This window comes from Ornithodoros turicata, unplaced genomic scaffold, assembly GCF_037126465.1.
Source record: "Ornithodoros turicata isolate Travis unplaced genomic scaffold, ASM3712646v1 Chromosome15, whole genome shotgun sequence".
Taxonomy (NCBI): domain Eukaryota; kingdom Metazoa; phylum Arthropoda; class Arachnida; order Ixodida; family Argasidae; genus Ornithodoros; species Ornithodoros turicata.
Genome location: NW_026999318.1, coordinates 591,522 through 604,904, shown reverse-complemented (window position 1 = coordinate 604,904; position 13,383 = coordinate 591,522). Strand labels below are relative to the sequence as shown.

Genomic DNA, 13,383 nt, shown 5'->3' with positions numbered 1-13,383 from the left:
ACTTCAGTTGTTTATCAATCAATCAATTATCAATGTCAGCGTCAATTGTTTATCAGCTCGTCACGCGTCGTCCATAATAAAGCTGTTTACAAGATACCTTTCTTTCTCTTGTCTACGTATCATGGCTTTCCAATAAAAGCGATACACCGTAAAGTGTTGCCACCATGATTCATCCTTGTTATCACGATGATAGCGGCGTGCTCCCTGTCTCAACAATCGTTGAATCACGTGTTGTTGGTGAGCACAACAGTAAAATCCAACTCACTTTGCGGGCAGATACAACAGTAATCATGCCGAAACTACCGCTGTATGTCGCTAAGAGCGCAGTCGTCCACCCCTCTGAGGCAGTGAACTGGCCCGATTTCGCCAGCTTCCGCTTGCCGCTAGGGTGTCGTACCGAGGAGAAAATACACCGCTCGCGTGTTCCGTAAACTTTTGTCGGGACCTGTACCTTTTCGACTGCTTCGTTTCATTGATCTGATTGCTTTGGGCAAAATTCAGGCTATGTGTTGTGTCATCCTCTGTGTTTCTTCGCCTCACCTTCTAGTGATAATTAGTATGGTGGGCGGATACATATTTTACAAATTGCAAGATGCATTTTTGGGGTTGGTGCCTCTTTGCTCTTTTGACCGGGGCGCGCCGAGCCCCAAAGGCTGGTGTCAGTCTCTTAGCGGGACTTCCCAGGGGAGGCGGCGATAGATTGCTTTGCAAACTGCATCTCGTTGCACAACACTTGAAATGTATTGGAAATATTTTCAAATCTCAATCTTCACAATTCTTACTGCATAATGCATTCACGGAACAAATATTCAATACTATGTCAAAATATTGTGCACGCTTGAGGGTAGCAGGAGTGTACATCAAAAACTTTATTGCATTCTACAAAAACTAGACAAGAAGATAATTTATTATCTAAAAATATGATCTTGGTAGAACTTGAGTTCTGCTATACTCTCTTTGATGTCTGCAAGGGCCCTGTAAAGAAAGGTGGACAAGGCTTATTAAAAATGCAAGTGCAACTTTAACGCAAGGGTTTGAAAAAGTTGGTCATGGGGTCAGGCAGTAAAGGCACATAATTGCATAAATCCAGGTATGCCTTCATAATCACAGAACCCTCTGTCTAGGCAAACACATAAGCAGCACAACTATCTCTAGCCACAAGAGACTTTTTACAATCAAACTTACAAGAATAGATAGAGGAATTTGGTTTTAAAAAAATGATGAGTATAATGAATTGAATAAAATGTCAGCAATAAAACCCCCCCCAAAAAAAAAACAGGCAGTAGAGAGAGAGAGAGAGACAGAGACACGCTGGATTACCAACATAAGTTAGTAAGTACAAAGAATTGTCGCCAGGAGGGGACATCCCTGAGTGTATATGACAATCAGAAAAACAAAAAGTAGGCCACGGGCAAAGGCACCGAGCGAAATAAGGGTGGTGTTATTCACCCCAAACTAAGTAGCAGCTCCTGCTGTAGTCTTCGCATTCGAAGCTAGTCAAGCGGGGTATTGCCACCATGTGCATTAACAATACTCTCAAGAGGAGCTGTTTCCATCTAACTCAACGGAGCTTTGAGCAGCAGATCTTCGTCTCAGTGCGGCCGGTGACTCGTGACACAGAGTGGTACTATAGCTCAAGCAGGTATAAGCGCTGCGTGAGTTGAGAAGAAACAAACAAAGGCACACGAACTTCCCTACGTCACGCGAGGATCATGTTGGCAATCACGACTGCTTTACCAGACTATTTTTGTGAATTTGATTGCGCAGTTATAACACTCCCCAGAGCAGAAATATTTTGCATGACAGCTCCTGAGGGACGGCTTGACGAATGAGACAGGGTCTCGAGTCATGTTAAACGTCACCTCATTGCTCCTTTAAAGTGAGACTCTGCTCCAAAATCACCACAAAGGTTGTGGTATATCCGTAATATTTGGGATGTCAGGAACATGTGTACAAAATATCTCAGTCAAAAACTGCACAAATTTTACTCAAACAAATTATTACGAAGTGAGCCCTTTGCCTCTGTGAATCGAGAGGGCGCAAAAGCAACACACTGCTGGCATCAACTGGCATCCGGCAAGGGAGAAAGAATGCAGGATTGGGAGCAGACGACAATGCTGGGTGATGTCACAGAATTCTCCTCCGGACAAGCTGCAGTAGTACGGAGCTCTGTTTTCTGCACTTCACATTTCGGTTTCGGTTTGCTATTGTCATCATTTACGAATTAATTACTCGTGCAAAATGAATGCGAATGTTGTATTTGGTATCAAAAGGGTGGTTCGTGCTCGGTATGATGCTCACCTAATTTTTTTCGAATCCTTGCGAAGTCTCCCTAAAATATAAGCCTTGCTATTGCAAACTAGATTAGACTGGATGAAATGCAAGAAAAGCTAGTTTGTTTCTCAAGCAGATATCCTTTCATAGTAAATAAGCAGCTGTGGGGAAAGCCATGCTGCCTATCATTATGAGCTACCCTTTCTGAAGTTGCAACATCTTTGACACCACAAGGTTTTTCACACTGTGAGGTGCACATTATACATGCAAATGTTTGTGGAGACCGCTGCTGTTGCGTCTTTATTCGTGGTGTGCCACAGGCACTACATGGTACACAGAGCTAGCCGCTTGCTAGCTTGGAGCCGAAAGGCGGGATCACGTGGCGGTCCGGCCTTTTATAACAGTCACCCTAGCGGCGGACATAACAAGTAGGGCCCCCTAACGAGCATAACGTTCAATAACAGTTACATACATAACAGCTGCAGTATTTACAACAAGGCATACACCCACAAGATACCACTTACAAAGCTTGAGGCGTCTTTTCCCATTGAACTATAAGCTCTGACCCCACATTGGCACACATGGTATCTACACTACACAGGTTGTATAATATGCAAGCAAACTATAAGCAAAGGTGTTCTGGATGCCAGAGCGCTGCTTGAAAGTAGTCAAATTATGGACACATGTAGTCCTGCCTGCAGAAACGTCGAATACGAGTCTCATGCTTATTATATCAATTACCTTATTATTATATTTTAAAATTATTATATCAATAAATTATATAAATAAATATAAAATATAATAATATATATAATAAATTACATAAAAAATATAAATATATTATAAATTATTATATAAATAACCTTGACAGAAGTATCAATAACACTGAGAAGTGCACAGCTCTGGTTTCAGCTCATTTGCATATCAAAATTTGACTATCTATATCTCAAAGTATGTACTCGTTTCAGGATTTTTTAAAAGCATAGTGGATTCAAATAATAGGAGTAACAACCGGGACTGGTGTACTGGTGGGGGAAACTATACTTAATGTTTCGAGTGGACGCTCCTCATCAGAAAAAAGGAAGAGCAGGAAACTCGTGCTGGAGGATGTTAAACATACTGCCCAGCCTGCTAGGGGGCTGCACGTGAACGTGTTAACTAGGGCAGCATGTGTAACACCGGTCGACAATGACCGGTCGGATTCAAATAATGACTGCCTCCAATTCTGCTATCTCACATTTCTCTGAAAGCATATACAGTAATTAAGAAGTTAAAATGCACAAGGTACCTTATTCCTAATGGCCGCCAAGCAATGTAAGCTAATGACAAAAGTAAGTGTCCTAACGTTATATTCCCTTGGGCATCTAAGGTGGGGGCATTTAATAGGATAAAGAGTTTACAGCCCCGTACATGAAATGTTGTATTTGAATCTATTTGCATACCTACCGTGTGTATATGCTGGAATAAACACAGGGAGATCTAATGTAACTGTGTAGTAGAAACCTTTGAACATTGAACTGCATCTAAAGTAGATGTTAAGCTGTAGATGCACGTACCAATTGAGCAGCAGGGTGAAGAAGCAGCCACCCACAATTTCACATGTTGCTCTCACAAATTACTTAGTACTTTCTTGGTTACATTTGACAACATATAGCTGCTCTGCAAAATGATACGTACGAACATTTATTTCCCTTTGGAATAGAGTGCATTGTCATGAATACTAAGTGAAGTTGGTTTGCAAGTCAAGCCGTGTAAACAAATTTGAGATATGCTGTCGCATGTTGCACTAGGATATGTAAATACATCAAAATACATAAACTGGTAGGTTTGTTTGAAGCTCAAATTTTTGACTCACTACATGTTTACACTGCACTGAGAGACACAATGTTAAGTCAAGGGCACGCCTGTGAGAAAATCAGTGGAGTGTTTTGTGTTGCATTATTACCGTATCTGTAATACACAAAACGCACTGTCGCACACAATCTGGATCGGTCCGCAATCCTGGTCGGCGTAATCCCGCTGGGCACGCCGTACCGTCCGCACTTCACGTTCGTGATCTTGGTTTTTATTTGGAGCCGTCTGGTGGGAGCTTTACACAATATCCCCAGAAGTTGAAAATTAAAAGAAAACACTGGTCCAGGGTGTCTACTTTAAAGAAATTCACATTAATACAAATGCAATTTCATCTGTTTCGGCGTTTGTCGATGTTGTTCTCTTCATGCGGGCCGCTGTCATCGCCGCCATCTTGCCAACCCGGAACCGGCAGTGCGAGTAGCGAGGAGGCGAGGGTGAAAGGAAGCCACTGTGCCACTGCACCTGCGCCAACCTTCCTTGATGTGTGTAATCATGTTTGCGAACGGGGGACAAGTGTCTGCATTGTTGATCTCTGTCAGCGAGACTTGCTCTGTCTGCACCTGAGGGCGATCACAATCGCTGCCTAATCACGATTGCGCGCGATGCGGATCCTGCATTGGTGCGTTTTGGGTACAAGTCTGATACCACGGTCCCTTGATAGCTTCCTGGTCACGCAGCTTCTCCGTAACTCTATGGAGAAGCTTTGCCCAGGGACCGGAGCGCCCGCGTGGAGGCGCTGCCATCGGAACCCGGGAGGGAAGTGCCTGCGTCAGCCGCCAGCTCTAAAGCGAAACGCACCGCCTCCAAAATATAGTCGCCACCGGCGCGCGTACGCGGAAGATCTCTGATTGGCTGCGCAATATATGTATAAATATTTGGATGCTCATTGGTCTAAAAATCTGGCGTCAGTTTCCTTCGCGCTGATTGGGCGAGAGTCATTTGACTGAGGAGTGAGCATCCGAACGCGCAAACCGCTCAACGGAAGCAGTCAAACGGAGGAGAAAGAAAAACGACAGAGGAGACATCCAGTGTTGCCACACCTACAGATTTATCATGAGATCTACCTACTTTCTGAAAAATCTACAGATCTACAGAGATTTATATAAATCTCATGATTTTTGGTGCAATGAATGGATCACTCGACGCAGTACGTGTTTCGTATCAGTGCACAAAACGACAACGATGAAAAACGTCAGCAGAACGCGGGAATGAGTGTTTGACCGACTATTTTTTAGAATATTTTCTGCAGTTAATTTGATGAAAACGAATCAAAGAAACAGCCTCTCAACGACCACCACAACTGGCCTCCTGCACACAAAACGCATGCTGTTGGGTCAAGCTGCTTTGCCTTCGCCATTGACAAGGATTTGATCCGTCGATCACGAAACTGGCGGGACTCGCCGGAGGAGGACGTCTTCAGCGAACAAACCATTGGCGAGCCTCAACGCTAAATCAGTTTTCTTGAATATTTGGCGAGCTCTTTCACCAGCAGCACCAGCACCACCTCTTGAGTATGTGCGCGTTACCAGTTTGCCTCACAGACTTGACTTGGCTGGCTTTGAAGTGAAACCAAACGCTTATAATTCACGTCACGCATGTACGCTTTCATTATGTCTGTGCAAATAATATATAGACCTTTATTGTTTTTGTGGTGCATTGTGATCCTCGCTCATCACTGCGATGGTGGAACGAGTGAGAGAAATGTTCCTACTACACGCGATAGGTTATTCTTGCATTGGAGCGCCACAGCTGATGTGAACACACATGTCAAAGTATTAAAATCTACGTGCAGTGACACTTTTTTTTGTGATTGTAGCAGACACTTAAGTCCGCTGCAGTCACAAAAAACGCGACATCGCAAACCGAAACCGAAAGTTCCAACGGCAGTGCGCCGCAGCAAGAAATTCCAGCTGTGGTCTTCAGCAGTGGAACGAAATAAGCCCTTGCTCTTCCACTAATTTAGAGACGCAGGCAGACATTCCAGATTCGAAGGCACTGAGTTTTCAGTGGCTACAGATTTTTAGCTCGATCTACAGATTTTTCGGACTCAGATCTACAGATAAATATTTTTTGCGTGTGGCAACACTGGAGACATCGCGTCCGTCCGGCCACGCGTGTTCTCTCGGACTGCAACCGTTGTGCACGCAGACGCTAGGGGGTAGTTTGAGAGTTTTTAATGCTTTAGATTTAGATTGTGGCGAACTGCTAATGTGAGAACGGAATGGCACATCCACCTCATCATCACAACAGCAGGAAGACGAACATGACATGGAATCCCTGCACCTCCAAAGGACGCAGAAATCGTCAGAGAGGAAGTCTGCACTCTTTCCGACGTACTGCAGGTGAACGGTAAGACAAGTTTGATTACTTTTTTGTGACTGAAGGAAGTAATGCAGGTTTATCACGTTAAGTGTATTACGTACAACATTTACGAGTCACTCAGTACGTTAGCGGCGTTTCATTGTGCAGTGCATTGCCGTAGCATGCGCGTCTCAGCCGTTCATTCACTGTGATCTACGAACATTCGTGACGAATGCCTTGGTGTTCAAATACGAAATCAAGATCGATTGCCTATCATAGCAGTGATTTTCGTGCAGAGTTACGGATCATCAATATATTTTTTTGTTTTGTTTTAGTTCTCCCGCAGCCATCGGCAACAACGACGCACATAGCTCAGCATTGGCTTTTGAACTGCCCTTCGATGTCGAAGCACCTAAAGCTCCAGTGAAGCCTGTTACAAGACGTAAAAAGATATGTACTGTAGCTTTTTCGAGGCAGTTCCCGAGGACAAATAAAGTTTGTTTGTCATACACCATCGCTTTTTGATTGTTTGCTTTGGGACAGCATGATCGTTGCTCTACAGCAAGACAGCAAGCGCAGAAGACAAACCACCACAAACGGACGTGGGGGGGGTAGGTGGGACGAGAGGAGCGACGAAAAACCCGAGGAGAGAAGGGGAAGGAGGTGGGGAAAGGAGGTCGGTCTGCGCATGCGCACTGGGACCCAGCTTTTTTCCCGCACTGGCCAGCGGAGTCGCTGGCAGTGGCTCCTGGGGATCACGTGGTTTGGGCACCTGCCATTTTCCCTGGACCGTTGCGTAAACAGCAGCTTCCGGCGGATGCCTGCGTCTCCCATTGCAGTACACGTGTTTCGGCGGTTGTCGCATGATAACTGTGTGCTAACAGCATGCCAGAAACATGCTGTGTTACGAAATGTCGCTCTGGGTATCCGGGAGTGGCAAGGTATCCATGTTTGCGTTTCCTGCTGATCCTAACAAGCGTGCCGTTCCTCGCATTGAAGGTGGACGCTTCAGTTTTGACTCTCTTCACGCACGTGTCTGCGAGAAGCACTTTGACCACAGCGTCGTCGTATGGCACGACAAACTCGTCGTCAACGGCGATAAAGTGCTACACAAGCGTGGAAAGCCAAAGCTTCGAGAAGATGCAGTGCAGCGCATATTCGACGGCTGCCGTCGTATCTGAGCACGCCGAAACCGCGAAGCTGTTCCATCAGACAACGAGCCCAGGAAAACGGCCCCGTAAAAAAAAGTGTGCACCGTAGACACCAACAACGAACTTGGTGCTTTTATGGATAGAATCTTAAAGAAAATTGCTCAAGCATCTGGGGATTTTGAACTGATTTGGCTCCCAAGGATGTTAACTGGTACAATAATCGTGTAATCGCAGTCGACCAATCGCGTCAAATACTAAGCGGTCATGTAACTATCTGCGATTAACTGGAGAAAGTCCTCTACGTGCTAAATAAAGTACGCATTATTAAAGTTGTTTATCATGGCAAGATAAAAATGCTGCTCGAAATTGATTCACGGAAGCATGTCGAACATATGGTGGTTCCTTTCAGTCTCGGAAAAGAAATTAGGTCGACACGAGATGAATAAAACAAGAGATGAACGACAAGGACACAGCGGCTAAATTTCGTGACATGTCTGAGTCAGTCGAGATCCTTTTAGAAAGTATACTTTTGTCTCACTGAGCTTCGTCGCAACAACTGAGAGTAAGTAATCTGGTACCACTTGAAAGAGACTGGTGTGACTCGATCGGCGCGTCAATTAGTACGCACTCATGGGCGCAGTAACTGTCTGCGATTAACTGTACAGGGTCCTCTACGCACTAAATAAAGTACGTATCACCTTACCACCGTCCCCTATGCACATAAACGGCGCTAGAATCTCCGGTTGTGCAGAGCCGTATATTAAAAGGGAGTCTGGCCATTGGGAGGAGTCACAAAAAGAGGCTCGCCCTGTCAATCACAATTTCGCTCCTCTGATTGGTTTGCTTTTTACCAAGGGGGTCGCCATGACACCATACTGCCACCCAAAAATGGCGACGAAGACAAACGCAGTGAAGCGGGGATTTCGTGACAAAAAATTTTCACAGGCTAACCTGATTTTACGCTGCAAATGTACATCCTAATATAAGTTTCTCGGAAATCAGTTTCAACTTATGCTCATCCATCGATATCTAACTGAAAATAATACGTTTTGTCGCCGGTGTTAGGCCTAGTGAACACGGCGATCACAACGACATCATAACAAAAACGGCGCTGTGCTGTACAATCTTATATTTAATTGCTGAATTTCATGGATATAAACATTCTTGCCTCTTATATTCCAACTATTCATGTAGATTTGTTTAAAAGTCATCCCGACAACAGAATGTGTCCCAGCAGGTGGTTCTGCCGGCAGCGGTACGACGACGGAAGCAGACGACAATTCCCGACGTGCCTTACCCTCCCTAGGTGGTGCTCATCAAATTTGCACCAACAATCCACTACTTTTGCAGACTGCGAGAGGTATCCATTTCAATCCCATCCAATCCACTTGCCACCCAAAATGGCGCTGCCCATGTCGGATAAGGGGGCAAATAGTAAGGATAGGCTGATTGATAGCGCCCCATATTTCAAGACTTCATTGGTCGGAAAGCTGAAAAAGTGGGTGGAGCTTCAAGTATAGGTATGACCCATTAATGGCCAGACTCCCTTTTAATATACGGCTCTGCGGTTGTGGGATTGAAGATAGGAGACTCGTGACAATACATCCGTGCCACTGGAAGTGATCGGCAGCAGCTTTCCGCATAAAGTTGAACAGAAAACAATTATTCTCATTATAGCTGCTGCAACGTAGCAGGAAGCCATCGCAACAAATAATTTTCTTGTAGGATGTTTGGAAAAGCGCAAAAACAACACTGCATCTGCTGTTCCCATGACTGGCCCGAGCTGGAGATTCTACGGGGTTCCGATCGCGGCGCCGCCATGCAGCTTCCGTTGTCCCTAGGCCAACTTTTTGACGGAGCTGCATGACCAGAAAGCTATCAAGGGACCGTGCTGACACTTACGCATTCTGTTCTCGACACTGCTGTCAAACTTTTGGGGACGAAACAGCTTTCCTTTTTCCATAAAAGGAATCATAGGAAAAGGCTTTTGGGAAATAAAGGCCTCTCCAGGACAAATCCAGTTACCATCCAGATGTGCTCCCACACATAGGTTTGTAGTGAAATTTTGTCGGTGAGTACTGACATGCCCAAGCAAATTGTAAAAACGTTGCTGTATCCTTGCACTTTTTACATGTGTGATATGTAGGGCCCAGATTTTTAGGCGCTAAAAGACTGACAGAAATAGGCAGGCGTCCAAGCTCCAAAAAGCACCAAACTAGGGAATGGAAAGATAAAACAGGCACGTTCTCCTGAGGACTTATAGTGACTTTCTTGTAAAGCTTTTCGTGATATGTGGTCCTGGTCTCCTCGTATAAGAACACTTCTATGCATGGGGCCGATTCCAGGATCGCACCACTACTTTTACACTGATATTTTTGCCGCTCACTGTCCCGAAAGTACACTATAATGAATCATGTCTTCAGTATACCCAGCCAGACTTGAAGGTTCGGAAGCGCCATGAAGGGCTGCATGTCTCAATCACTTCTTCTATGTGAAAATCTTCTAACTAACCAAAATGCAGAACAAAATGAGAGTGCATAGCTCCAGTTAACGGAAGGAAAGCGACCCACAGTCGTGAATAAAAAAAAAGGAAGCAAATACATAATTGTGCATGAACCTACTATGGTGCACTTGCACAACACTTCTACCGTGCTCTACCATGATAGTCGGAGGCCAAAATCATGCCTTGGTACATGAGCAGCGTAGAGTGTCACTCAAAAAGTGGAACATAGCTAGCACAGTCGTTCAAAGTTTTTGTATGCAAATATACATTGCAAGCGCAAGTAAGTGGACGAAGATGGCCTAGCGAGGATCAGCAACAAATCCAGGATTTTCAAGATGGGGGTCCTGCCTTGGACAGCATACCATTACATTACCTAAGGTCAACTGAAACTCTACGTAATGGCAGAAAATGAGGTGGGGTTAGGACATCCCTGTCTCCCGCCCCCCCAGATCCACGCTTGGGCAAGGTTGAAAGAAGGCAATTATGGAATGAGATCGAGAAAAAAGGGAAAAAGGCAGGCAAGCTGGAAAATGCGAGATGCAATTCAAGCACCTTTTGCCATTTATAGGCAAATGCTTAAAGATCCGGCACCTAGTGATATGAGACACGGATGAAGATTTTAGCTGCCAACTTTGTGTTAGGTGCAAAGTGTGTGTGTTGCAAGTCCAAAGCATAAATTCGCACCAATTTCATTTTCAAATATACCACATTCTTGTCACAAACCATGGTTTCAATGCTTAGGGCTACAAACAAAACCTTTCCTTCTAGCAAGAATATGGATCATGTCCATAATGACACTGCAGCAACAGATAACGACAAGGGTTAAGACGAAGTAGACAGGACACCTGCGGACTCTCAACTGGTGAATTTAAATCAACACACAATCTTTATAAACAGTCCCAGGCAGGTTACGCCCGCTAGAATAATAACACCCGCTAACAAGAACCAAAATACTAATCGAAGATCAGGGTGTCTACTAAACTGCAACCTTCAAATTCCCTGACTTTTCCAGGTTTTCACCGACTATAGCAAGCCAATTCCCTGACCAAAACGAAAGAGAACTAGGTGACTGCTGCTACATTTTGATACAGATCATTCATAAAACAGATCATTTATTGAGCAATTAGTAAGACTGCCCTACTTTTCTGCCTCTGAGCTTGTCGTATTGGCGATTGCTACTCGCGGCAACGCTTGCTGCGGCGTGACTGCTCAACCACTCATCAGCACTCGCAATTCACTGCACTTCGTGACGGCACTTGTCCGCGATTTTTCCTGACTTCAGCTGCGTTTTTGGCAAATTCCCTGACAATCCCCTGACTTTTCCAGTCGCATCAAACTTCCCTGACAATTCCCTGTTTTCCAGGTTGGTAGACACCCTTGAAGATGAACTAATGGAAAGCTCTCTCAGCACAAGAATGTTATGGGCTTTGATAATTTCCCGCACAGGTTGCTGCCTGTGTTGGGCAATGATAGTTGTTATATCGTGCATGGGCACGTATAGAACATAATCCCATAATTCTTGTGCTGGGAGACCTTTGCATTAGTTCACCTTCAATTTCTCTGACAAAGTTCGAAGCGGGCTATCTTGCTGTGGCACAATAATGGAAAAACTGCTCCCAATTACTCATTGTGTTTGTTATCTCTCGCTAAATTTCGGGACACGCACGTTTTCCCCAGGTGATAGCATCCTGGTTTCGTGTTTATTCAGGCGGTGGTAACCTGCCTGGAATGAACGATGAAAGATGGAAGTCACTGAAAAGGTTAGCCAGCTGTAGGACTCGAACCCACATCTTCTGGATTACAGGTGGATTGCCAGTAATCCAGAAGATGTGGGTTCGAGTCCTACAGCTGGCTAACCTTTTCAGTGACTTCCATCTTTCATCGTTCATTTCTTAGGCAATTTGAGGCTTTGTATGTATTTGTCCTTTCTATGTTGTTCCAGCCTCAGAACATCTGTTCTCTCTGCCTGGAATGTTTATAAAGATTGTGTGTTGATTAAATTTCACCAGTTCAGAGTCTGCAGGTGTCCTGTCCACTTTTACTTAACCCCTTGTCATTGTCTATTGCTGCAGTTTCATTATGAACAAACATGTACCAACTCCCCCTATACAGTCCATTGATGGATCATGTCACCTGGTCCTGAAAGGAGCAGTCTAGAGGCCCACAACTTTTTTTCTGTTTTTGGTCAGTATGGAATGCTAGGCGGCCGAAAACAGTTTTCCCACAATTAGTGCAACCATAGCTAAATTGGGACGCCTGCAATAGCTCCCCGAACCTCCCGCGCGCGAAACACCCTCCTTCGCCTTCACGATAGGCACGTGATGAGCGCCACCACACACGTCACTATGTGACGCAAGTGGTGAGGACGCTCCTCATTGGACTTGGGATCACATGATCGAGGTGAGCAACATCGCCCAGGCCGGAGCGTCTGCTACCGCTTGGGAGACGCCATGCGTTCTCCGGCTTCGTGATGTCCGAAACGGAGGGTTTGAAGGCTGTCAACGACACAACCACGATTTTTTGGGACCGCAGGCACCACGGGAAGAACGAGTGGTGCAGCCCGAAATTAACTGCGTTTGTACAGCAAAAACCCCGTGCTTCTCGACAGTGTGCAGCCTGTCCGACAGTTTTCACCGCGCAGTTGGTTCAGTGGCTAACAGGTGGCGCCACAATACCGATTCGCAATAGCTTCCTGCTGCTGTGAATTCTGAGATTGCACAGAAGCCACGGATATATTACGCTTTTGATCGTAATCTTATTTTCTCAGGCTGCGTATATGCTTCTTCTTTTAAAGAAAACGTGATATAAATCATATAAATAATAGAAGTCAACAAGAAGCAGCTAGCAATGTTCGTAGCAGACGGTTTTTCCTACGAACGAATGAGGGGCTCTCTACCACGAACGTCACACTAGAGTGGGTGTGGTCTGCAGTTGGAGCGCTCCGGCCTGTCACCGCGGGCAGCGATTTTCCAAATTAATTGCACCGTGGTGATACAACTTTGGACAGAAATATTTTGTGGGAATGCTTTTCACATACTGCTTTACAAGATGACAGCAGTTTTGGGCCATGTTAGATACCACTTTAATGCTCCTTTAACTCATGTATGACACATTTTGGCGTAGTCAAATATAGGCACTTAACCTGTGGTACGCATTTCATGATTTTCTCATTAATGCATGCTCCCATTCTACGTAAAATGAGCTTGCTCAGTAGATGTGTGTGCCTGAGGTGCTAGAATTTCTCCAAATCTTGAAGAAACATGTGTGCAAGAACTTTCATTTCTCTGATCGGATGGTATG

At 45.0% G+C, this 13,383-nt stretch overlaps 1 protein-coding gene across 3 annotated transcripts in view; it reads right to left on the bottom strand.

The window, feature by feature from the left end:
* Window positions 1–854: 854 nt before the first annotated feature.
* Window positions 855–13,383, bottom strand: part of LOC135372506 (oligoribonuclease, mitochondrial-like) — a 31,564-nt gene continuing 19,035 nt past the window's right edge. For all 3 annotated transcript variants that reach the window (XM_064606105.1, XM_064606106.1, XM_064606108.1), the window contains exon 7: window positions 855–975. In XM_064606105.1, the coding sequence (XP_064462175.1) occupies window positions 909–975 (67 nt within the window). In that variant the 3' untranslated portion in view covers window positions 855–908. The remainder of the gene's footprint in view (window positions 976–13,383) is intronic.